The sequence below is a fragment of the Ovis canadensis genome, chromosome X, assembly GCF_042477335.2.
Source record: "Ovis canadensis isolate MfBH-ARS-UI-01 breed Bighorn chromosome X, ARS-UI_OviCan_v2, whole genome shotgun sequence".
Classification (NCBI taxonomy): Eukaryota; Metazoa; Chordata; class Mammalia; order Artiodactyla; family Bovidae; genus Ovis; species Ovis canadensis.
This window is the reverse complement of record NC_091727.1, coordinates 44,446,350-44,473,250: the sequence shown is the minus strand read 5'-3', so window position 1 is coordinate 44,473,250 and position 26,901 is coordinate 44,446,350. Positions and strand designations below refer to the sequence as shown.

The 26,901-nt window shown below is 42.7% G+C and overlaps 1 protein-coding gene across 1 annotated transcript; it reads left to right on the top strand.

Annotated features, from left to right (window-relative positions):
• Positions 1-766: 766 nt before the first annotated feature.
• NDP (norrin cystine knot growth factor NDP) lies at positions 767-26,901 on the top strand. Its single transcript, XM_070289585.1, has 3 exons — positions 767-1,080; positions 16,193-16,573; positions 26,467-26,901. The coding sequence occupies exons 2-3, from the start codon at positions 16,400-16,402 to the stop codon at positions 26,692-26,694; spliced, it is 402 nt and encodes a 133-aa protein (XP_070145686.1). The 5' UTR covers positions 767-1,080; positions 16,193-16,399; the 3' UTR covers positions 26,695-26,901.

The window sequence follows — 26,901 nt, the reverse complement described above, 5'->3', positions numbered from 1 at the left end:
TTGCTGATGGTTTTCTGTCTTAATTTTCAGCTTTTAAGGGCAAGAATTATGAAATATTTCCCTTTGTATTCCCACAGCTCATAACAGTATTATCCAGCTAGCAGGCATTTAGCCCACACACATAGTTACCTTTGTCATTTTTCTACTAGTCGTGGTGCAGTGGGTTGGCTTTACCTGTTATTATTCTCACCCTCAGAGAACTCCAGAAGTCAAGGACTCCCACTTTGTCATTGTGTCTAAATCAGATCTAGAGTTTTATTCAAATGACGCTGAAGAAGGCACTGATTTAAGTACTATTGTGAATTTAATCATGGATCTGCTGCTAAAAAATCATTTACTGGATAAACAACTCAGAAAAGGAGAACTCTCACCACCCACCCACAGCGTGACCAAACAGAGCAGCCTTTTGCACTTGCTACCACAGCATCTCCTGAGAAGGAGTTCAGATTCCCATGTTTCTCCTCTGTTTCTGAGAATTTCAACTTCATCCTGGTCAGCTGCTGAATCGTTAAGCAGAGTGCCACTCTGTATTTCTGTGTCTTTCTTGCGGACGCCACCTCTTTAGGGCAGCCGCATGCTTGCCAAAGAATTAAATCCCGAATATTATGTAGCCCTTTATTAAATATTTCCAAAACACCAAAAAAAAAAAAGAAGAAGTGGGGGTGGGTGCGTGGGGACTTCCTTGCCCTTGTTAGTCCTATGCGGTTCCCATCGTAAGATGCTCGGTGGAAGGGAGCCGAGCGGTGGGCAGAGGCGGCGAGTCCCCGATACCGGGCGCCTCACATTTCCCTGGCATTCCCATTTGCTAGTGCGCTGCTGCGGCCGCACGCCTGATTGATATATGACTGCAATGGCTCTTTTCCATTTGACATTCTCTCTCTCTCTCCCTCTCTCTCTCCCTCTCTCTCTCTCTCTCTCCCTGTGTCGCTTAAACAACAGTCCTAACTTTTGTGTGTTGCAAATATAAAAGGCAAGCCATGTGACAGAGGGACAGAAGAACAAAAGCAATTGGAAGTAGCACGACCTCTTTCTAGCTCTCAGAAAAGTCTGGGGAGAAAGGAGCCCTGCGTTTCCCCCAAGGTAAGCAGGAAAACAGCGCTGACGGCTTGCCTAGGAAATTACTTCTTTCCAAAGCGAGCGTTTCATCCTCCTCTCAGACAAAGAGACAACCTTTAAATACCACTTAAATTTGCATTAATTGAATTTGCATTAATCTGTAGCGCGCTAGCATTGTGTTTTGTAAATGAACGGGTCTTTGAAGTCGGTGACAGAGCGGGGGAGCCTCCAAGAGAGGCTGGAAAATCTCCTTTGGTTGGACTGAAAGGGATTGGATTTTCAGACTCTGCGTAGTTAGATGGAACTTTGTAATGATTCTTCTATTTGTCCCCGTGAAAGGAGACTGAGAAGCAGCTACTCGCCGACATGGATTCCTGAAGCCCCGGTTATCTTCCCCGCCGCCCTCATCCCTCTTACAATGGGGCACTGTGAACGCGGGCAAGCCTGCGAGTTTAAAAGCGCACTGTTTACTTTTATTACTACTTATGTATGCTGCTGATCTCCTGCCAGGGCTCTGCCGGAGTGCTTAGAATGACTTCAAACAATAGGCAACATTTATTTCTACCTTTCTGTGTCACGCTTTGCAGGAATCCTGTTCCTTTGCACCTTTCTCCCAACTTGCAAGATCTTCACTTCCATAGATGCGGTCAGGAGCGCCAGGGAGAGAGGAGTATGGGTTTACTATAGGATTTGCATTCCGCAAAAAAGTCCGGGGAAATGCATGTTGTTTGCCTTGGCCTTATTGCAAAGGGTTATTTTTAGTAAATCAGCTTGTCTCTACAGCTCCACTGATGCTACCTTGCCCAAGAAGTAACTGGGAAAGGATGCTCCCACCAGCCCGGGGACCAGGACATGTAGGGATGACTCCTACAAACACCTGAGGAATATTCAGAGGGTTCTTTCAAGCTCCTGAATACAAGTTCTCTCTTTAAATGAACAATTGGGCTGTAGGAGGCCTGGGCATAACTCTTTATTGGGGGACGGGAAGTTTGACTGTGTACAGAATGTTAATGACTCTGAATGCCCTGTAACTGAGGCTCATTGTCAGGGAGGAGCTGAGATAAACCTGCTTGAAAAAAGGTAGCCTTCTTTCTCTGCTGAGATTCAGGTGTAGGAAAGGAAACTCTTTGGCAAGAGGGGAGTCCCTCATTCTATGCTTGGAAACTGTCATGAATAGCAGATCCGAATGCTGCGAAGCGTGTCTCTTTTCATTTATACTAGTGTATGTTAATTACAAGGAGCTGGCATTGGCAAACTGCTTCAACACCTAAATTAAATGTCAGATGTATTTGCAAACGTAGGGATGCCTAAAATGCAGAGTTGGCTATAGATGTCTACCAAATACCTACCATGGGGACTGCCGGATGCTTCTCAGTTGTGTGTTTAGATCAAATGCAAATATCTTCCTATTTTCTTCTCATCCGTCTGGCTTCTGAAAGTAAACTTTAGCATCCGAGTGGCCAATTTTTATCGTGGAGCAAGAACGTGCTTTCTGGGGAAACTCGTGTGATTTTCTCTAATAACGAAGCGAACAAGCATTGTTGAATGAAAATCTGGCTTTTGAATGAGCTAATTTACAGCTTTGAGAGAGTCATTATTTATTCGAGAAAGTCTGAGAAAATACCATGGATTCTATTGCTATACAATTTTAAACTACTGCTGTTAACAAAGCATTTAGCCAAATCAAAACAATTTTTTTAAACTATTATTCAGACCACAATATGTGACTGTGTGAGCACAAAACGCAATGTTTTGCATCATTTACTTTCGCGTACATTGGGTTCAGGTAGAAAGAGAGCTGGCTGAAACCTTCTAGATGACCATGTACCATCAGCTGACAGCCACAGATGGAAACACGTCTGTGGAGGTTTAAATCTTAATTCGAGTCCCAATGACACTGTCAAGGGGAAAATAAATCATTTTTCAATACATTTAACAATTTCCAACTCATTTATTTTCCTCGGCCCTTGAAAAATGTGAGTTTCTCGGAATTATAGCCACCAGTGGTGGCCAGCAATTTTTACTGTATTTTGAGAATTTACAATTCAAGGCCTATTTTTCTTATTGGTTAATTATTCATGCCATCATTCTTTTAATGTTATGCCACGCCTGATGGATGCAAAGGTGAATGAGACACTGTCTCATGCCCTAATTCTCAGTCTCTATGCTATTTCCAATTAGATTTTGTAACTGACATGGACTTGGCCAGTGGGCAAACTGGTCAATGAGTTCCTTGTTAGAAAGAACCATTTCACATATCTGCTGGTACCCAGATTTACTAGAAATGATGGTCGCATATCGGTCGGTTTTCTTTCCGTTTATGATAACGGGGTTCCCCTTAGGCCTTTATCATCGGATCCTGGGGACACGACACTCACAGCTAGCACAGCCCAGATCTTTCCCTCCTGGCTAGGAGAAGCCTGGCAAAAGGGCAGTTTATCCTCTCTCTGCTCTCTTGAGCCCCCTTTGGAAAGGACCACGTGCTGTCTGTATCAGGGACAGCTATGAGTCACCTACTCAGTGGCTTACACCAGGGCTGCTTGATGAATCATTGAATTAGAAACACACCCGGAGGACGATGTAGCCAGTATCTCCCCCCACTTAGTTGTCCCACCCCCAGGATCGAAACCAATGACCTCTGGGCCTGGCCTAAATTCCAGAGGCCCCTGGGAAGAAGTTGCTGGAAGTCCTTGCCCAAACCCAGGTCTCAATCAGAGCCACTAACAATGTTGCTTTCAAATAATCCAATCTTTTGTTTCTGACACCAGTAGGTTACTGGGGGGGGGGGGGGGTTCCCTGAAGGCAGCATCACCAGAGTCCTTGATTTGGTCCTTATCAGCAGATAATCCCCTGTGGTTGAATTAAGATGCCTCTGACTCCCTGGCGGGCGGGGGGAGGGGGGCTGACTCACCCTAGCCAGCCCTCAACTTCTTGGCCAGCAGCCTTCAAGCTCATCCTCACCTCTTCCCATGACAGTCAACTAAGGCAACTTTGTCCAGGCCCCCTGGCTGAGCCAGTGGGAGCAGGAGGGATGGGGCGGCAGGTGGCAGGACAGAGAGAGGAGGGAAGCTGGGCCATGGGAGGGTGGGTGAGCCCCAAGGCCCAGATTGCTGCAGCCTGCCCTGGCTGTGATCAGCTGTCATTTCCTCTTCGTGTATGACACTGTGGAACATATTAAAATTTCTCTGGGATGGTATGTTTGGAATTCCTCTGATGCCCCACCTCACCAACTTACCCGGACAATAAAAGCAAGGTTGTAAGCCTTTGAACAGCTGGCAGGCTATATATTTCCCCTCTTTCTTTCGCATAATCTAGTTCAGAAAAGAATCCAGCTAGACTGGCAGTGCCATGTCTGGGTACTGGTTTCCTGCAAGTCTTTCCTCCACCACCTCCTCCCGCCCTCCCTGGAATCTTCCTGGGTGGCATGTGGCTTTTCTTTGATTTTGCTCTCCACCACTCCCCACCCCGCCCCCTATTCCCCTCGCCTGAGCTCCTTCCATTGTGAGCTGGCTCTTTGCTCAGTCTGCTTTGCAGACAGCCTGGGTCCTGTCCCATCCGAGGCCAACAGCCCATGAGGTCTCTCCATATCCATAGTATTCCCAGGATGTCATTCTTGGCAGCAGCTCTGCCGGGCTGATGGGATCGGGGGTCTTTTTGGAGCACCCCGAGCCTGAGCCCATTCGCAGAGAGGAGCAGCCTCCTGGCTCAGGCTGCCCTTTAGGCTTCTGAGAGAAGGGCTGGAGTGACCCGGGCTGGCAGGGACCGGCATACCATCACAGTGACCCGCACATCTCCAGCAAAGGGCCGGGGGTGGGAGTGCTATGGGAACGCCTGAATGCACTTCGGCCTACATTAAGAGAAATGTGGTTATTCTCTGTTTCAGGGAGAGAGACAAGTGACTTGAAACAAAGCTCCCTGGATCCTTGGACCTGGACCCGCCCCCTTGCTCTGTCCTTCCCACATCCTTCCCTTACCAAGGAAAAAGAAGGACAGACAGGACTTTTAATTTGGCTAGTGTGGGGCTGAACGTCTTTAGGAAACCCATTTTGTGAAAGAGAGAGGGGAGAAATGGTTCCTGGGTTGAGTGGAACTAAAAATGCATGGGGCTAGGGAGGTGGGGAGGATTTCTTCTCTTTCTCTCTCTTTAAACAGCAGAACAACAGATCGGTTTATGAGCTGCAAATGGAACGACTGGACTTCTCAATTAGACATTCCCATTTAAGAGCCTGTGTAACCTCCTAGGTGCAGCATCCTTAAAAGATGCTACTAATGTCCTCGGGTCCAAAAGGTATTAAGGAACACTCTACAACGCAGCTTCCTATTCCTTTTCTTTTCCTGGGGGCTTTGGTAGTCTTTCCGAATCAGCTAAAGTTCATTAAAAGACCCAAAAGGAAAAATTGAACACAGCTGAATTAAAATGAGTCTTTTTTTTTCCTGTTAGCTTGACAAGAAGAAAAAAAAAAAAAGAAGGAAAAGAAAAGAAAGCGAAGAAAGAACCAACTCCCCTCTGTTGCCACTTCTTGGGTTTTAATATGAATTATTCCATACAAGTCCCTAGTCTAGAGAATCTATTTAAAGATGCCTGGCAGCATGAAGAGAGAGGGTAAAAATACAACCACTCTTTTGTCCATCAAAGGTTTTCTTTGGGAGGACATTAAGAGCCTTCCTATTTTCCTGTCTGCCCCTACCAGTGGCAACATTCCAGCTGGTAGTACCCACTCCTCACCCTTCAGATCAGCAACCATAAACTTCTATGTTGGCATCCAGGAAGAAAACAAAGGGTGGGGAATCCTGCTGAAAGCCCAGTGCATATGCAGCTGGGTGGGAGTAGCTGGTACTTCAGCAAGTGCTGACTTGGCCACGCAGGTTGCATGTGGCAAATTCACACACCCACACCCTGGAGTTTTTAAGGAAGATTGTTCCATAGCATGCTTTCTGATGCAAGCTGCTCTCACATCTGCAAAGCTTTGCTCTTGTGTGTCTGGCAATAATTTGCTTGGTACCATCCATCCTTCCTGTCTCCCTCATCAGAGGGTCTCAGAGTCTGGTGGGTAAGACTATACTGCTAAGAATCACACCTCCCTCCTTACCAGAGCCATTTTCAGTCTTTAGAATTTTTACTCCCTGGATGGGGGTTCACAGTCTGGGACAACTACTTTCTTGTTAGAAAGACTGCTGATTCAGAAATGCAAAGAATGGGTAGCTTTAGGAGGCAATATATCCCTCATGCTTAGAATCAGGAATTCATCCAATTAGAGGGCATTTCGCCCTCATGTCCAAATCTGTACATGAACATGGTCTATAGCCTTAAACTCAGTTCTTTAAGATTTCCAGTAGATATGTTTTTCTTTTTGTTTTTTTTTTGTTTGTTTTTTTTTTTTTTTTTCCTACAAAAGCTAAGAATCTTTTCATACCATGTTCTCTCTTCCAAAGCCTGGCTCAATCCCAACTTTTTCTTTTAAGCTGTGATCCAACCGATTGCCATATCCTTTAAAAATGAAAGGGCAACAGGTTAATACATTCAAGAAAGTTGATGAGTTGTCAGAAAATGCTCAGGGGTGACCCTTCTGTGGTGCCACCCACCAACAATAGCCCTAAAGATGGAGTCTCCTCCCATCCTTTCATCAATAAAGAATAAAGATAGGAAAAGAGTAAGCCACGGGAGAAGTAAAAAAAAAAAAAAAGGAGAAAGGATTATTTTTGATGCTCAAAATCTGCTACTGGAGATTTTCAAATAGCATAATTTCAGAAAAAGAAGCTTCCCTTAATTTCACCTATTCCTTGCCAAGAAGAGGGACTTGAACTCTGAAGTTGCCTTCTTTACTTGTCATTAGAAAATGAAGTCAACTCTTCAGGTGAAAAAAAAAATTCCCCTTGCTTAAATCTAAGTAAAATGATGTAAGCACACACATTTCTAATATGGATGTGATGAGTCAAAGAAATTCAATTCTTAATCAAGGTCAATTTTTCTTTAAAGCTCAAGGCAGTATTTAAGGGCTTAATACATTTCTGTGACTTCTTCCCAGTTACGGGAAATGACTTCTTTTCAGAATTAAAATTTTTCTTTTGAAGTTTGAAATCTAAAGGCAGCAGAATAGAAGTGTCACATGGGGGCTGGCAATCAAGAGACATAACCAAAGTGTGTGTGGTTTAAGCAAAGCAAAATACAAACAGAAAACCAAAAGGCCAATAAGTTCAGAGTGATTAGCGATAGAGGGAAACACATTTTTAATATTTATTTATTTGGCTGCACAGGAGTCTTAGTTGTGGCATGCAGGATCTTTAGTTGCAGCATATGGGATCTAGTTCCCTGACCAGGGATCGAACCCTGGCCCCCTGCATTGAGAGCACAGAGTCTTAGTCACTGGACCATCAGGGAAGTCTTAGGAAACACATTTTTATGTGATTGGCTTTTTTTTCACTTTGAAAAAATTGGTATTGGAGTATAGTTGACTTACAATGTGATAGTTTCAGGTGCACAGCAAAGTGAATTAATTATATGTGTGTATGTGGTGGGGGCGGGCTTCCCTCGTGGCTCAGATGGTAGAGAATCTGTTGGCAATGCACGATACCCAGGTTTGATCCCTGGGTTAGAAAGATCCCCTGGAGAAGGAAATGGCTACCCACTCCAGTATTCTTGCCTGGAGAATCCCATGGAAGAGGAGCCTGGCGGGCTACAGTCCATGGGGTGGCAAAGATTTGGACACGACTGAGTGACTACACTTTCACTTTCACATATGTGTCTGTCTGTCTGTCTGTGTGTGTGTGTTCTTTTTCAGATTCTTTTCTCATATGGTTTATTACAGAATACTGAGTAGAGTTCCCTGGGCTTTAACCTTGCCCTTTTGACATGAATCTTTGTCTGCAAGTGTTGCTTCCGGATTGCCACAGGAGGGGATTCAGTATTCAAGTCCCATCACTAGGCAGAAAGGGCAAATTGGATGGGGAATGGAAATACTGAGTTGCTGTATTGTTTATGCCCAATTTCTAACTAAGGGCTCTACAGCTGTTAGGTGAGATCACTACCCACCATTCCAGAACGCTGTTGTGGGTGAGGAGATGCAAATGCAGCTTTGGAAATGCTTTGCTGGACACTTTGAAGAAACGCCAACATACTCATTTGGCTCCAGGGTGAACAGGAGCTTGTACCCTGAGCTAACATTGGTTATCCCTCTTCTACTGAGGCTATAGTGGTCCAGTGGCAGAGCAAGTATCGAATTACATCAGCACAGGGGGTCCCCAGAACATCTGGGAGCCTTTTCTTTTCTACAGGGAGAGTGCATATTCACGTTTTGATGAGACAGAGTGCCCTGTGCTGGGTAACTCAGAACTCCCCTGCTTTCCTTCCAAAGGGTCTTACACAAGGTGAGTAGTGGAGTATGTCTCAGTCCTCATGTGAAAGCCTCTTCCTGGGGAAGAGTGGGTGAAATGAAGGAAACCATCCCCTTGTAGAATTTTGCTATCTGAAGTCACTGAAAGGGCAGTGACAGGTTTGAAACATAAAAATTATGCTTCCTCCATCTCTCCTGTTACTCCCTTTGTGGCTTCCTCTCTCCCCATTATTGATGAAAGAATGGAAGCGGGCTCCATGTTTAGGACTATTGTTGATTTTTAGCACTGCAAAAAGGCCACCCTTATACATCTTCTGATAGCTCATCACCGTATCAGTTACAGCTTTTAGTGGAGTGGATTTACAATCCAAACCTCCAGAGGAGAAGCCTTCAACTGTATCCTACTTCTTCACACATGGGTAATCAGACTTGGTCATTTCCAATTTATGCAAGCTTTGTCCTCTAAAAGTGAGGTCTTTATATAGAAACTATAGAAGCCTACAGAAGCCTAGCGTAGGATCCAAAACCCATATCCAATGGACAACTCTTTTAGTCCAACTCGCAGCCTAGAAGGGCTTCCCTGGTGGCTCAGATGGTAAAAGAATCTGCCTGCAATCCAGGAGACCTGGGTTTGATCGCTGGGTGGGGAAGATCTCCTGGAGAAGGGAGTGGTTACCCACTCCAATATTCTTGCCTGGAGAATCCCACTCACAGAGGAGCCTGGCAGGCTACAATCCATGAGGTCACAAAGAGTTGGACACGACTCAGTGACTAACACTAACTAATGCCCAACCTAGAACTTCAGGAACCCTAGCACAACGTTTCCATAGATGCTTTACCGAGCAGAGTGCCTTGCTCTTGACCACATTTGCAGAGAAGAAAGTTCTTCTAACCAGTCTTCCTCTTCTATCCTGAACCAGAGCATCACAAATGCCCCCCTAGGGCATGAAGATCTGTGACTCAATCCATTAGGAATAAGGGTCATTCACAGGAAAGGTGCAAGAAGGTTGAACTCAGCCTGTATCATCATCAACATCCTCAGTTGAAAGAAGTTTAATTTTACCATGATTGACTACTCTTAGTCTTTCTCTTATCCTCATTTGGTGGAGACTAGAAAGAAACACTTCAAATTTTAGGACAGCTTTAAGAGAAATAAGAACTGGCTAAGTATCTTCATTAACTGCTTCCTATTATTAACCACATGTTATTAATTTATAAATCAGAGTACATTCAAACACCAAGTCAACTGATTATTAAGGGCTATTTTTATTTCTGGGCACAAATATGGCCTCATCAAGTGTCAAATTCTCATAGTTTGACCTTCAAATTTTGGCTTAGGCCCCACGTTAGAACTTGTTTGGACTTTTCTGTGATCATTAACTTCTTGAGTAAGAAAAGAACTTTTTCTGTAGTATTTATTTGGGGACCATGTAGCCCCAAAGCAGACGTAGACTCTGATAAGCTTGGGTAGAGTTAGAGAATGTTAGAAACAGATAGAACCATAAAAATATCTAGACCAATCTGTTCTTTTTGTGGATGAGAAAACTGAGCCCCAGAGAAGGCAACTGACTTGCTCAAGATCACATAGCCAGTGACAGGAAAGTAGGTAGGGCTCAGAGTTTTCAGCTCCTCAATATGGCCTTCCTTCTGCCAGAGCAGACAACAGTAGAATGCCCTTTGAGTTTCAGAAGGTTGTAGACTAGTTATCTAATATTTCTGATAAATAAATGTAAGACACCGGGTTGTAGGACACAGGCTAGAAATAGTTTTGGGGAGGAAGAGATGAAAACTGTAGATAGGTGGGAGTTTGGATCACAGTGAGTGATTTCTCTGGATTTCCTGAAAAATCAGGATTTGAAGTTTCAGTCAGGTTCCAAGTCCAGTCTTCCCACACCAGTCCTGCCCCAGACAGTAAAACTATTCATCCAAGGACACACACACAGGTGGCGCCACTTGACAGTTGGTCAGAAATTACTTCTATTCCCAGTCCTTTTTCACATCCCTCTTTATCCTAGCCTTTGATTTCTTGCTTCCTTCTTGGGCTCTATTTCTTGTTCCCTTTTGCTTTTTCTATCTCTTTGCTTGTTTCCATCTCTTCTCACCATCACCCCTGAGTTTGGCCATGTCTGCCTGGAGAAGGAAATGGCAACCCACTCCAGTATTCTTGCCTGGGAAATCCCATGGACAGAGGAGCGTGGCGGGATGCGGTGCAGGGGTCACAAAGAGCTGGACGTGACTGAGCGACTGAGCACGCCTTGTAATGCAGACTGGGAGAAAAGAGCTCTCTGAGACTAGAGAGCTGTTGTTTAATCCCAAGAATGTCGTCTTTTTCCTAAGATGACTCTGTGGGGGCAAGCATTGCCTCCCATGCTCTGCCACCTCTAAGTGTAGAACAGACACCATACTTGAGATGCCAGGGGTAGGAGCTGCTCCCTCCCCACTGACCTTGAGGCTGCCCCTCCTTGGAGATACCTGGGGTGGGCAGGCTGGAGGGCTGCCTTTGGGTGAGCCCAGGCTTGACCTCTTTGTTGCTACTGATGTGCTGTCAGATAGGAATAATATAAAAAACCATTCATTGAGCACATGGGATGCTTTATAAAATCCAGCGTGCTGTTTACAGTTTATAAATTAAGTGCCTTGGGAAGAGCATCTGACTTATTCTCCAAGGCATCTGGTTGACTAGATCCAATTGGAATTCTTTGAGTTCCTGGGAAGGGGCTACTTAGCACTTCACACTCTCTGATGAGACTTTAAGTTTTTGTTTTTCTAATTCTAGTGTGAAGTGTTATCTAGTGGCAAGCTTTCTTCCACTTTTAAATCTCTGATTTTGTGTGTGTGCAATTCCTTTGAGAGAGGCTCTACGTTCTGCCATCTTTACCTTACTCATGCCTGAGATGATTGTTTTAAATGATAGTAAACATCAAATAATTCAGTCTGGCACACTGACGTCATTCCAAAGTCATTAGATTTTATTTGCTTAACTTGATCTTCTTAGGAATGATGCAATGGATGTTGCATATGAATTAGATGTTAAGCGAGTTCATCAGCATGTCCGAAAAGATTACCCAGAAAGACAGCAGGCCAAGACTCTGCTAGTGGATGCAGTGAGCTGGAAGAAGGAACTAGAATAGGACCTATTTTTCTTCCTGACCCTTAAGTCTCATCTGCTAGAGCAAAAGGAGACTCACAGTAGCTGTTCAGTGTGAATATGTGTTAAATATTTATTTGTAAAAATAAGCTCCAGGAGGTAAAACCTGCATGTATTATACCGAAAAACAGTCCGGGGGGAAATATGGATGCTGAGTACCGCCCTCCCTTGTCTGGCAAGCAGGGCAAGAATAAGGCCACTGGGCACATGTCACTTGTCTTAGCCGACTGCTGGAATAACTTGTGTGAAACCAGCACTTTATCCTTTGCCAGGGAGAAGGTCAGCCCAAGAGTGAGTTGATCTGTGGATACAACACCATCTCTCACCCAGGAGGCTGGGCCCACTGTAAGCTCTGCTATATTATTTCGCTGAGGATGACAGGTGGGGAAATCTGGGCACCAGTTGTTCTTTTCCACTGGTATCATTTGGAGGGTAGCTCCAAAGTCGGGCACGCCAGCCTACGTGCCTCTCCTGCCGGCAGAGGCTCCACATTGGAGCTATTAGAATGTGGGCTCTGTATATCGGCCAAGTTCATGTCTCAGAGACTGTATCCGGAGCACTGAGCAGCCCAGGTCTACCAAGTTCAATGAGACAGTCACTTTCTCACTCAATCCATCACTAGCTGGGCTGAGGTTCTAAGTCTTCATTGGCAGCATTTGATTTTTATGCTACATGGCTTTAAAGCAAGTTAGAACTAATTTAATTTTGAGAAAAATAACAGAAGCTCCTACAAGACAGACATAGATACCCCTAGGCTGCCATCAAAGGGGGATCTCATCTCGAGTGATGTAGATCTCCTTCATTCTTGATTTTCCTCTTTGCGAGTGCTTCCCAGGGCACTCTGTACACCTTCACCTGTGCACATCCAGACCAACACAATGTTAAGGCAACTTGACTTAATCAGAATCACTCTTTTCTTGAGTATTCTGCTTACTTCTTCTTCAACACAGCAGTGTTGGTTCATTCAATTTGAGCACAAGGCAAAAATCCCAGTGTTCTGTTGCAAGGATTAGACTTTCACGCTCCAAGGGTTCTGTGAGTTCTGTGGCATATTTACACTGTTGCTTGCATTCTCATGTCAGAGTTTAATATAACAACTGAACAAAAAGTATCATGCTTTATGAGAGTGTTGAAATGAAAACATCTATTTCTTCTTAATGCTGAAGCAATATTTCTTCTGTCATTCTTTTACACTTTATCTTTATTACTACTTTTTGGCTCAGCTTATTATCTTTAAAGAGAAAATCAAATAATAGAGTTACATTTTGTATGACATTAACTAGCTCTTTATCAGTATAAACGTCATAACATTTGGTTACAAAATTATTTTGTTCACCTTTTGGGGAAAAATTTTTTTTAAACTGTGCTTGCAATTCAGAGTATTACTACTAGGTGGCAGTAGTGCACAAGAACAAACTGGTCCATGAGGAAAACTATTTGAGACTAACATGTCTTCCCATACTTCTAAGGAACAAAGGTTTAATATTATTAAAACACTCAAAGTGGCACAAACATCAAACATCCATTAACTTCATTACTAGTTCTAAGCCAAGATTTGATTTGAAAAGAGAAAGTATTATTTTTTTAATGAAATTTTGGATAGGTAATACATTTGCAAATTCAGACATCTACAAATTAAAAAAAAGATATATAGCAAAAAGTCTTTTTCCCAGGCCTGTCCTCCAAATCACACACATAACTAACTGTATAGTTTCTTGAGTATCCTTTCAGAGCTTCTCTATGTAAATACAAATTAACATAAATATATATTCTTATCCCTCTTTGTTTTAACACAAATCAGTAGAATTTCTGCATTCGTCTTTATGGAGGTACAGATTATTTGAGTGTATGAATGTTGTATAATATATTTAACCAGCCCCCTACTAATGGAACTTTTGTGCTGTTTCCAGTTTTATGCTCTGACAACCAATGCTGTAGTGAATAACCATGTGCTTGTGTGATCTCCCATGGAGGAGAGTTCTCCAAAGTGAAATTGCTGGTCTAAATTATATACATTTTTGGCTTAATAAATATTGCCAAATTGGCTTCTATAGAATTTGCACCAATTTTTACTGTACTGTCTCCAAAATAGGCTTGTTTTCCCATAGCCTTGCCAACAGAGTACATAATTAGATTTTGGGATTTTTATAAATCTGACTGGTTGAACAAAGTATCTCAAAGTACTTTAATTTTCATTTATAAGTGAAATTTTCTCTTATATAAGTGAGGGTGCCCATCTTCTATATTTAAGGGCCTGTTATATTTCATTTTCTGTGGAATAAATGTAAATGCCAACACATACCACCATACATACACACACTTTTATAGGATTTTGTTGTCGATGTCGTCACTTGTTTTTACCATCATTCTATGCATGCTTTTCTTTCATTTGCTTTGCTCATTTAACCATACCTCCTGGCCATGGCTCTGAAAAGAAGTTGGCAGTGGAAAGGGAAGGCCAGGACTGGAATGTCTGCTTTTCCCCTTCATCCCCTTGCCATTGATTACTGGGGGAAATATCTGTAGACCAGAGTGGTGAAAGGAGAAGTCCAATAAATCCTCTTTCTAAAACTAATTAAGGCTTCAAAGAGACAGATAACCACTTGGGAAAATATAGTCATATTGAAACTCAGGAAATGGTCAGTAATACCTCAGCCTCTTGACATGGAACTGAAGAAAGCTCTGGCTCTTTGAGCTGAAGTCTTGCTGACTTTCAGTGTAACATGCAGAGGAAAATCTAGAATATGCAGCTGAAAAGAAAGCAAAAATGCTCTTCTGCATCTTTTGCTGATTTGGAGCTTTAGGTTCAGATTTGATCAATTTTAGTGAGATGTTACCATTAGCATGCACATAAAGGAAAGTGGTGCAAAGTTGCGTGCAAATACGGTGTCTTGAACTTTAGGATTATTCTCTACATATGAAGATGGGGGTAAATGAATCCATTAGTATGTAAAATGTTGGCATTTTTGATCAAGAGGGGGCTGCAGATGCCATTTTTTCCCAACTCCTCTACAGATGAGGAAACCGGGGCTGAAACAGTTCAAATGATCCTGTACATGATCCCCAGCTAATGAATGACAGTGCTAGAATCCAGGTGAGTCCCCTCATTACTGTTCCCTGCCCTTCCTGCAATTTATAGGGCTTCCCTGAAACACACATACTCAAGTTTTGCCATTGCCAGGGATGCTCCACTCTGAAACAGCCCTGTGTCACATACCTTTCTCCACCTGGGATTTCACTGTCCCACACTTGCAAGACAGCTAAACTGAGGTTAAGGGGATCTGGGGCCACTCTGTTAGAGCAAGAGTAACCAACTTATATGGACTAGAATTTCATCTTATCAATACTTTACCATGTTTATTCAGACCGTGAGTAGGAAGCTTAAAAAATGTTGTACTATGAAGCAAAATATTCAAACTTTTATCTGAAATACCTCTGAAAGCTTCTCTGAAGCTTTAATTATTGTGTTCCTTTTGTTTTTGATGTAATGTCAAGTCCTCCAATTTCCTTTTTTTTTCCAGTTTTTATTTATTTATTTATTTTAATTTTAAAATCTTTAATTCTTACATGTGTTCCCAAACATGAACCCCCCTCCCACCTCCCTCCCCATAACATCTCTCTGGGTCATCCCCATGCACCAGACCCAAGCATGCTGTATCCTGCGTCAGACATAGACTGGCGATTCGATTCTTACATGATAGTATACATGTTAGAATGCCTCCAATTTTCTTAAATGGTTGAAAATACTTTTGATGCTCTCTGTCTTCTGGTGTGATAATGCTGGCCATGCCTTGGGGGTGGGGTTACTGAAGTGATTTGAGCTGACTATGGACCCGAGTCCTTTGTTCAAGAGGTATATGCTTTAAAAAAACGAGGCAAATTTCAGGTATGGTATGATCCCACTTTAATGACAAGTCTCTGCTCCAACAACCACTTACTTTTTCAAATTATACCATGTGCTTGGGCTACAAAGGCTCTTCAGAAATGTGTGAGTCTGTTGGCAACTATACATGTGTTGCCTTAACCACACTGGAGAGCAATTAGCATAATGTGTATTTCCGATGCAGCTTATCATTGACGCTGGGTGGCACGGAGCTTCACACAAAAACAGGATGAGCCCAGAGTGCAGAAGCGGAAAACTAGGTGGATGGGTGGGTTGGACTTGGACATGGAAAATGTGCTTCCTTCCCGTGGGACATGCCCTGTGTTCGTTACTGCTGACCTGCCTCTTCTCTAGCCCTGGAAGCTGACATGGACATCAAAGCTTACTGAGATACTAAATAGACCCTCTTGCCCCCACCAGCCAGGAGTAAGAATGAGACCACCCAACTGAGTTATGCTAAGGCCAGAACCACATGGTTAATCTTGACTATGGGTTCAAACGATCTTTGTTCCTTGGAACATGGACTCCAGCGATCAGAGTCAACATCTACTTTCATTAAACCATTGTGTCCACCTTCAAATGATTTTAAATATATACCATAAGCTATGGGGGAAGCGGTACGAAATGGCTGAGAGCTTATGAGAATGACACTCTAGAAACCAATATTCTCAACTCATAAATGACATGGAAAAAATTCTACTCAGTACCTCCAGGGTTCCATTAGTTTTTCTGGATAAATGTTTCTGGGGAAAATAATTTCTGCTTTCATTCCAGTTGTGCAGCAGATACAGTGATGATGGACCGCGAGTGCAAAGAGTAAGACGAAACTCCGGCATACAAAGGACAATGACAAGCAGAAAGCTCCAACCAGATCCTGCCCTTTCTTTGAAAGGAACTAGAGCCTAGGAGGTGAAGGCATTTCCAATTTTTAGTCCTCTGCCTCCCTCTGCTGTTCTTCTTGAGAAGTTTTCCCTTACAACAATGAGAAATCATGTACTAGCTGCATCCTTTTCTATGCTCTCCCTGCTGGCGCTAATGGGAGATACAGGCAGCAAAACAGAGAGCTCATTCATGATGGACTCGGATCCTCGACGCTGCATGAGGCACCACTATGTTGATTCTATCAGTCACCCGCTATACAAGTGTAGCTCCAAGGTAAGACCAAGATCTCTGTGAGATATCCTTACTCCCAGAAACAGGAGAGAAGGCCTATTCTTATAACAAGAGATGGGGAACTATATGGCTGACCCATAGGGACTGCCACAGAATCACGCTTTTAGGGTTTCCCACCATTATTTCAACTGTTGTCACTAAAGCTGCCTAACTGACCATGTACATACCCAGCTACCTTCATTCTATTCAGACTGCTCGAAGTCAATAAGAAAGGCTGGAAACTTCCACAATAAAGTTGATGCTAGGCTCAAGGTGGGAGGGATATGTTTTATCCTTGGCTGTGAAATTGATGAGCAGTGGTGTCCTTGTTCAAGAAAGAAAAATGGTGTCTACATATTATCATAACTCCTTCTATCTCCACCAACAATGAAGAAGAAGGGAATCCAAGCAATACGATTGTACATTGGAACATACTTCTTGGTGGGCTCTTCAAATAGTTTCCTGGCCCATGCCTTTCTCTTACTGCCATGTTTATGTTAAAATGAAGTCAAAAGAAAAATGGCCTTTTGATCAGTTACTATTTTACCTTGATTATACAAGTCATTCTTGTTTGGTGCAGGTTATATATATATATTATTTTTTGCACAGGCAAAAATGATATCTCAGTGTTGAGATGGAGCGTATGAAGTCATACCATGCTTAAACGTCACCAAGAGTGGCCAGCCACATGGACCACCCAGGAGGGACGCACACAGTAGGGAAAAATAGACTCAGAAGGAGACTTCTCATGACTGTCACTGCCCTCAGTCATATGAATGAAATTTTCCCACATTTGGTAAATAAGAATTTGTTTAGCTCAACCTCAGAGATTTTCATTTCCAACCCTGAGACTAAAACCACTTAAATATTCTCTTATGGCACGCATTTTTTAAATTACCAGTATAATTAAGAAGTTTTGGTAATATCAACCACTAAAATTGAGACCATATAAGTTAATGGCTCTCCTCTCCATTTAAAAACATTACGACTTCTGTCTCCTGTGAAAATTTCCGTAGCATCTCTGAGTATAGCTCAGTGATGATGGCTTGTTTTAGTTTAGGGAGATCAGAATTTGGATTAACTCACTTTAACCAAAACTTCTTATTTGTACTTGTTGAACTAAAAAAAAAAAAAGCAGTAACTAGATAAACTTGAAATTTTACAAGCCTGCGATTCCTTCTTAGGAAAGATTATAAAACAAATTAAGAAAAAACAATAGGACATGTTCTCACAGCTGTGATTGCTGAGAAGCTGTAGGCTGAGGTGAGATGGACTAGAGCAATTACTCATTTCTCCTCCACTCCCCCTACAGAGAGCACTAGTACTTCGTGTTTTTTATTCCATGGATGATTTCTCCCTCTACTGAGCTGTCCTCTATAATCATGATTCTTTCTAAAAAAGAAAAAAAAAAATCAAGGACTTCCTTGATGGCCCAGTGGTTAAGACTCTGCACTCTGACTGCAAGGGGCACAGGTTCGATCCCTGGTGGGGGCACTAAAAGATCCCACATGCTGCAAGATGAGGCCAAAAATAAGTTTAAAAGAAAGGAAATAAAATTATTTCAAAGAAAGTGTTCACTTGATGATAGGAAGGAACAGGAAAATTGAAACGTTTCTAAAAACTAAAGAACAAGCTGAGATTTGATGAAATGATAGTGGAGCGGCTTAGCAATTATCTAATTAGTTAAGGAAAGGTCAAAGGAGAGATAGCCTTAACTCGAACCCAACAAACTCATGGTGCTTGAGCATGAGTCTTAGAAACAGACTTTAGTCCACCTTTGTTCACCTCTGTTTCTTCCAGAATACCATGATAAATAGCATAAAATTGTGATTGTAGAAAAACGTTTGTAATTTCATGGGAACAATTTGTTTTCAAACATAACAAACTATCCCTAATATAGCAATAGTTTTATGTAAATTGTGCTTGCAATTATAAACCTTGCTTCCTTGGCCATAAAATATGCCTGGCAGAATCTCAACTACCCAGACCTTCTCTGGATTAAATTTTCTCTATGTATTCAGGAATAAAAATTGCTTTTCATTTTGAGATGTTCTGTAAGTCTTAATTCTCACAGACTCAGGCTAGTTTATCTGGTGTCTGGTCTTTGGAAGACAGATAAAGGGGAGCTTTTTGACGCATGCTCAGGGAAGAAAGAGCATTTGCTTAAAAGTTTAAAATGTGTCAGGCACCTCATACTCTATGATCTAATCATTGCTGACAAACCTATGATGGAAGGCTTTATCATCCCCATTTTACTGGGAAGGAAAGCTGAAACCTGAAAAGTATTAAGTAGATTGGTCAATGTCAGTTACCTCAAGATTGGCAATGTCTGCCTTGGAGTGTTCATCTATCAATTCATCTTTCATTCAATTCATTTGTCTTTCATCTGGCTCTTCCTATTTTGGAGATATGCAAATAGAATGTAAGAGCCATTATTTATTTTTTATTATTTAAAAAAATTATTGAAGTATAGCTGATTTACATTGCTGTGTTAATTTCTTCTGTGCAGAAAAGTGACTCAGTTTTACATACATATTGATATATATGTATGTGTATATATATATATATATATATACATATATATTCTTGTTCATATTCTTTTCCATTATGGTTTGTCATAGGATATTGAATATGGTTCCCTGTGCTATACACTAGGACCTTGTTATCTGTTCTATATATAATAGTTTGCCTCTGCTAATGCCAAACTCCCATTCTTTCTCTCCCCACCCCTTCTCCCCCTTGGCAATCACAAATCTGTTCTCTATGTCTGAGTCTGTTTCTATTTTGTAGATATACTGATTGGTACCGTATTTTAGATTCCACATATAAATGATATCGTATGGTATTTGTCTTTCTCTTTCTGATTTACTTCACTTAGTATGGTAATCTCTAGATCCATCCATGTTGCTGCAAATGGGAGCTGGTATTCAGAAGTCTAGGCTCAACTTCTGGCCTGCTGAAAATAATGATTTACACTCAACAATATCTGTAGAAAAATAAAAAAATAATAGGGAAAGCTTTTCTGGGAGCCTTCCATGAGACTGTTTCCCCTCACTCTGAACTTGCAGCTGGCCAGCCCCGGGGGCCTGTCACCTATCTCCTAGCAATTTTGGAAAGGGCTGACAGAGTCAAGCAGAGAGGACCAGCCACCATGGTCCACGAAGGAGGTCAGTGTGGCCACAGGTTATGATGCACCTGCTGACTTTCAGTAACACCTACTAGGATCTGGTGTAAAAGATGCAGGGAGTAGCAGCTTTGTTGACAATCTTCCCTGGAATTTTTAGTAAAGGTTGTAGAGCAAACAAGTAAGGGGTCAGAGGTTAGTGGAAATGAGTTATCTGGGGAATCTTCAAGGGAACTGAGGCATCCCAGGCTTTTGAAGTGAGAGAGACCTGGTTTTCAATTCCATTCCCCCAGTTTGTAAAATTCCAGCTTCACACCCACTAAGGGTGACTTAGGGGCAAGTGAAAGCATGCTTTGGTGCCTCAGTTTCTTCCTATGTGAAGCTAATGCTGTCTTCCAAAAGGTATGGGTCTGGGTATTGATGGTAATATTTGTAACGCATCCAGCTTAATATCCAGCATCTAATAGACATTCATAAATGATAGTGTGATCTTGATGAAGTTTTAAACTGGACAGGTGTTTAGACTCACTCTTCTATTTCAGTCACCACTGAAACCTCAATAAGTATTGGGATCTCCTACAGCCTTAAAGGATTAGGAAAATGAAGCTCACTGCAGTTCTTCTTAACTACAGAGACCTGGTGGGGGTGGGGAAGTACGCAGAGGGGCAAAGTAAATGTAAGCCATGGTACTGGGTGCTGAAAGGGAAGATCCAAGGCAAAAGGGAACAGACTGAGCCGGTTGACCTCCCGTCTCAGGTGAGCGGAGGAAGGAGGGCTTGGAAGGGTATGTTCTGGTTTCAGGCCAAGAAGAGGTGTTCAGGAATCAAGGCTGGGAAAGCGAGTCCACAGGACAGGGCTGTGAAGTCTGAGCTGGGTTAGGAACAGGAGATGGTGGCACCAAGCCAGAAGTGGGGAAGAAAGGCATATGGTTGTGTGAACTCTGAAGGGCCACAGGAGCAAGCAGGCAGCGGCCAAAGGAGAAGAAGGAGGATTCAGGGGACAAAGCCTGGGGAAATTCCCTAAGGAAAGGGGGCCTGTGATGCCCAGGCTGAGCCTCAAGGTTGAGAAGAGGCGATTAGGATCCCTGAGCCATTTCCTAGTGCTGCCCATGAAGCTCACCACATGGTAGGAGAAATGAGGGGAATCAGTGATATTGAGTTTATAACACAATTGCCTACTAGATGGATACGACTTGATTAAAAAAAAAAAAAAAGGAACAAATTTATACTGTGGTGGGTAGTTGAGGCACAAAAGTTAAAAGAAAACACAGGCTACATTTTTGCCCTCATCAGGCTTACGAGTAAAGCAGGGAGAGAGGAAAGGGAAGCATTCAGTGTGCAGAAGGCTCTTCATGTCAGTTTGAGTTGTAACCAGAGTGAAGGGACCAGGTTCTAGCTGGAATCCACCAAGTTTCCACCCGCCCTATGAGAGCTCACCCCACCACCCACAACTACTTCCTCCCCCTGGGTGCCATTTTGTGGATGCCCTAAGCCTGACACGGACCCTTCGGAGGTTGACTTGGGTCTCTGGAGATGAGCTGAACAGTCATGTATCAATGATGTTGGTGAGGTAAGGAAGGAGAGAAGCAGAGGAGAGTCATGTTCCTGAAGAGAAAGCGGGGTGCTTCAAGGGGTGCCATGGAATAAGGGATGTTCACTGCTAAGAAAACACAAAAAATTTTTCTCACTCGATTGAGCTAAAATAGCCAAAACCCTATTATGATAGCGAAGGATGGAACAGGTGGGTCTTTGTTCTGATAGTGATGGAGCCATGACCTGCACCAGGAATTCATGGCGTCTCCACATGACAGGAAAAGAAAGTGGCTTTGGAGAGGGTGAGTCTTTCAACAGGGGTGATGAAAACCATCTGTGTTTGGGTTTTCTCCCTCTTGGAAGACGCTTGTGTATTGCAGCAAAAGACATAACTATCTAAGAACTGTGGTAGGTCACCAGAGAGAGTGGGAGCCTGAGGTATCTGGCTGCAATCCTTGGGCTGGACCCAGGAATCACAGCTGGCTACAACCCTCACAATGTAGCCTGAACTTGTTTATGACCAACTAGCATCTTATGCTAGAAACTTGAGAGCTTGAAAGGCTGACTTTTATGCTCTGACAATATAGCACCGCAGTTAGGAGAGAGAGCTTAGGAATCGTGAGGTCTTGGTTCAGAGTCTTGGCCCTCTATTGTACAGCTGTGTGACTTCAGGCAGATAACTTATCCTCTGCCTTTGAATTTCTTAATTTGTAAAGTGGGGAAAGTTTACCTTTTGAAATGGTTGTTAAGTATTAAGTTGCCTGTGAAGGGCTTGGCACAGTGCCTGGAGCCTAGAAAATGCTCAATACATGTTATATATCATCATCATTATTATTCTTTTATTACTACCCAAGGACCTTCCATTGCTCTTAGCCTCAGCACATGGAAATCAGATTAGAACATGAAAAAGTCTATCCATGAGCAAATACTCTGAACCCGGCAGCTCTGTTTATGTTAAAAAGAACTAGATTTCACATCCAGCCAGAACCAAGCGATTTCAAGGTTGGGGAGATACAATGAGGCTGCTGGAGAAGTTGCTTAGCTTCCTAGCATCAAGCCATAAGATAGCAAAAATTGAACCTGACCAAAAGCAAATACTATGTATCTGTTACACAAACACACACACACACACACACACACACACACACACACACCCCGACAACACAAGCTGTGAAAAATCAATAGAAGTTTGTATGAGCAATAACCACCTATTGAACCCACTCCTGTAGGGGTGCAGGTCCATGTGGGTTCTTTGTCCAAAAATGTTCATTTCTTGATTTCATAATGGAGCAGTGTGTATGGTCTCCATTAAGAGTAGTTAAGTGCACTGCAAAATGCAGAGGAATTAATAAAATACAGCCAGGTCACCCACGTATGAGGAATGTGCTTGAGCGTAAGCTGGGGGCCAATGTGTTTTGCCAGGTAAACTGATGCTTGAAGGTGTCAAAGATCTATTGAACTGAAGGATGGATTGGTGACCAGTTAGAGGGTGTGTGGTGTCATCCAATGAATTGCTGGGAGGTGGTGGGAGTCCTTGAATGACTGGGGAATGGAGTTGGGCAAGAGACTTAACAGTGGAGGAGATATTATTTAGGACTGCCATCGCTCTTAGAAAATTCAGCTGTGGTTAAGTTTAGAGATAGTGATGATGGGTCCCAAGAAGCGCATACATAAGAAAAAGGTCAGACTTGTTATATGGTTAGGACTCCATACCGTAGGCAGGTCAAAGTAGATAACAGTAAGGGGTGAGTTGGCTCATGCCTCAGGAAAGCATCTTAATATTAGGAGGCATGATATTACAGTGCCTTAGACTAGGGGTTTGGTTTTAGACAGACCTGGATTTGATTTCAGCTCTGCCTTTTACCAGATAGGTGAGTCTGGGGAATTTATTTAAACTCTCTAAAGCCCCAGTCTCCTCTTATGTAATAATGATACAGATAATAATAGTACCTTTCACAGAAGATTGTTAAATGAGAATTAAATGAAATAACATGTTGTAAGCACTCGATAAATGTTAGCTGCCATCGTTGGTGGTGTGTGCATGCTCAGTGGTGTCCAATTCCTTGAGACCCCATAGATTCTTCTGTCCATGGGATTTTCCAGTCAAGAAAACTGGAGCGAATTGTCATTTCCTTCTCCAGGGGAATCTTCCTGGTCCAGGGATGGAACCCGCCTCTCTTACATCTCCATGTCTCGTTTGGACATGACACATCATATATCTTTGCCCTTCTGAATGAAGTCTGCTGGCACAGCTTAGCTCTATCCATCCAGACTGAAACTGAATCTCGAAAGACTCCATTTGTAGAGGTGATCTTTGAAGAACTCTTCATCTGCCTAATAGATGATCCACATTAGAGATGAGCAATTTTAACATTACTCCAAAGTGAGATGTGAAGGAACTATTCCCATGTACTATCAAGGGTGAGAAGAGACTGGGAAGACCTTGAACTCTTTCTCTCATTAGATGGATGGAGCGGGCACCAATAACTGGCATGTGTGATATAGATTTGTGGCATATTCTCTCAAAACCAGTTTCAGATCATGTCTGCTTTCCCTATCAATGTGAAGAGGAGGCAGGGTAGAATCAAAGGTTTAATACAATCAAAATTACTTACAGCTGCCATTTTTTCCCTGCCTCTGTGACCTTTCAGAGAAAATAAATCAATAGGTCTAGTCCAACATATCCTTCACCAAGCCCTGCTAGTCTCATATTCTTTTGTTGGTTGCTAAGATATTATTGAATTCACCCAGTATCTTTTCAGATATTGATGTTAATGAGTTCTAATTACCAGAAGTCATCTTTTCCTTTTGGAAAGATGGGCAGGCCATTTACTTCTTTTAATTCTTGGGCATTAAATTCTGTCCTATAGGATGATATTTGAGATAATAGTTGGTGAGTTTTCAATAATAATTGCTAATTCTTAAAATACCATGAGATAAATGTCAAACAGTTTCATGCATATTTATGGACTGTTTAATCTTTTATTTGAATAGTTCCACTTTTTATGTTCTTGTGGGTTCTGGAAGTATAGGGCAACATTTTTTCCATCACTTAATGTGAAATTCACCAAGCAAGACCCTACCACATAAACAGACCAATAATCTCAGGTTTCCACCACCTTCTGTGCCCCAATATATAATGTTCTATAGCTTAATGAATCAAGCTACCCACCTTTCTCCCACTGTGACTGCCACGCCCAGGATACCATTTATGTATGGTACACATAAATGAGTCTCTGTTCCATCCTTTTAATCTGTATGCAAAATATAAGGTTTGTGCTTATATCCATTGTTTGCTGGAAAACTTCGGTAGCTCGCGTCAGATTCTTAAAGGGTCTGTTTACTAAAGACACATTAAGAGCCCCTGTAAAGAACATAGGGCTTCCCAGGTAGCTCAAGTGGTAAAGAATCTGCCTGCAATGTGGGAGACCCAGGTTCGATCCCTGGGTAGGGAAGATCCCTTGGAGAAGGGCATGGCAACCCACTCCAGTATCCTTGCCTGGAGGATGCCATGGACAGAGGAGCCTGGTGGGCTACAGTCCATGGAGTCACAAAGAGTCAGACACAACTGCTGCTGCTGCTGCTAAGTCATTTCAGTTGTGTCTGACTCCGTGTGACCCCAAAGACAGCAGCCTACTAGGCTCCCCCATCCCTGGGATTCTCCAGGCAAGAACACTGGAGTGGGTTCAGACACAACTGAGTGACTAACAGTTTCAGTTTCATAAAGAACACACAGCCTCTGCTGCTTAAACCTAAGCTTTATTATCGCCCTAGCCTACCTTTGGAGATGGAGATGGTCAGAATGAATGCATCCTAATATTTGCCTTAAACGACTCTGAAAATGCAATTGCACATAACCTTAGTCTCCTTCAACATATATGCCCAGAAGTGTGATTCCAGGTCTCAAAACATCCCCTGTTTCTATTTCACTGTCTTGTTTCAAGTTGTAGTGCCCCGAATAGTTCTTCCTAAGCATCATTAGGTTATTCTCTTTTTCTTCTTCAGAAACCATATTCTTTTTTCTTTAGTAATTTCCTGTAGATAGATTTTTTTTTCTTTTTCTGTAGTCATTCTTTATTTACCCCCCAATTGCAATTTGGAATGACATTTTGACATTTCTACATTTTGAGACTGATGGAACTGCCATGGAGCCAATGGTAAACTGCCACCTGTCAGTAAAAATTTCTTTTATTCTTTGGTTTTTATTTGCACATCATGGTGGTGGGCTGTGTCCAGTGGTACTAAACCCCCAGTGCACCTTCAGAATCACCTAAAGAGCTTGGAAAACCATGAAAGTCTGGGCTCGACTCCAGAGGATATAAATTCACTTGGCCTGAGATGGGGCCTGAGTGTTGACATTTTAGAAGCAAATTTGCAGCAATGTAGAGATGGTTGGATAGTATCACCGATTCAATGGACATGAACCTTGGTAAATCCTGGGAGACAGTGAGGGACAGGGAGGCCTAGCGTGCTGCAGTCCATGGGGTCTCACAGAGTCGGACATGACTTAGCAATTGAACAACAACCACAGGTGATGCTATCATACTTCATATTTTCGTGTATAATGACAGATACAGATTCTTTTTCACTTAGGTTGGGAAATTTCATTGAATAGCAGCTGAAAGGCCAGTTTCAGTTGGAAAAATTCATTTATATCTGTGGTAAACTTTATTTTGATGAAAAGTTGCACTAGCATTTTACCACTAGATGGGAAAAAATGAGGAACTTTAAAAAATCAACGTATTTAAAATGAAGCAAAAAGCATGTATGTATCAGGCTTTGTTTTGAATGAATCTTTCCCCCCAGTCCTTAATGTAAAGATCTTGTGTTATAACTTTTAAAGCCATAACAATAAGAGTGCTAAACTGTGGACTTAAAAGTAGGTGTGTAAATACTTTTACATTGGTCTCTTCCAGCAGGAACTCATCCAGCCAGTAGTGTTAGGGCCTTTTAAAGGATGCTTTGGGACTTGGCTAAGATTTTGGCTTCCCCGTGGGTGACGCTAGTGGTAAAGAACCCGCCAGCCAATGCAGGAGACATAAGAGACACAGGTTCGATCCCTGGGTCCGGAAGATCTCCTGGAGGAGGGCATGGCAATCCACTCCAGTATTCTTGCCTGGAGAATCCCATGGACAGAGGAGCCTGGCAGGCTATAGTCCACAGAGTTGCAAAGAGTCTGACATGATGGAAATGACTTAGCACGCAGGCACATGGGGTAACCACTTCTTTTCTCTCCCCAGATGGTACTCCTGGCCCGGTGTGAGGGACACTGCAGCCAGGCGTCACGGTCTGAGCCCTTGGTCTCCTTCAGCACTGTCCTCAAGCAGCCCTTCCGCTCCTCCTGTCACTGCTGCCGGCCCCAGACCTCCAAGCTGAAGGCACTGCGGCTGCGCTGCTCAGGGGGCATGCGACTCACGGCCACCTACCGGTACATCCTCTCCTGTCACTGTGAGGAGTGCAGTTCCTGAGGCTTGCTGTTGAGTGCCTTCTGGATGGGACAGACCCTCCCCCTTGCTGAGGCAGTTCAACCAGCCACGGAAGGACTGGCGAGGGAAGAGTTAAGGCAAAAAAAAAATATATATATATATATATATATATATGTATGTATGTAGCAATTCCCACGGGATTCTGCATATTCTAGTAATAAAGAGTCTACATGCTTGTTGACAGAGATA

Coding starts and splice junctions, on each gene's coding strand:
- NDP (XM_070289585.1), top strand. CDS start 16,400: ATGAGAAATCATGTACTAGCTGCATCCTTTTCTATGCTCTCCCTGCTG. Junction 16,574..26,466: donor TATACAAGTGTAGCTCCAAG/GTAAGACCAAGA, acceptor TTCTCTCCCCAG/ATGGTACTCCTGGCCCGGTG.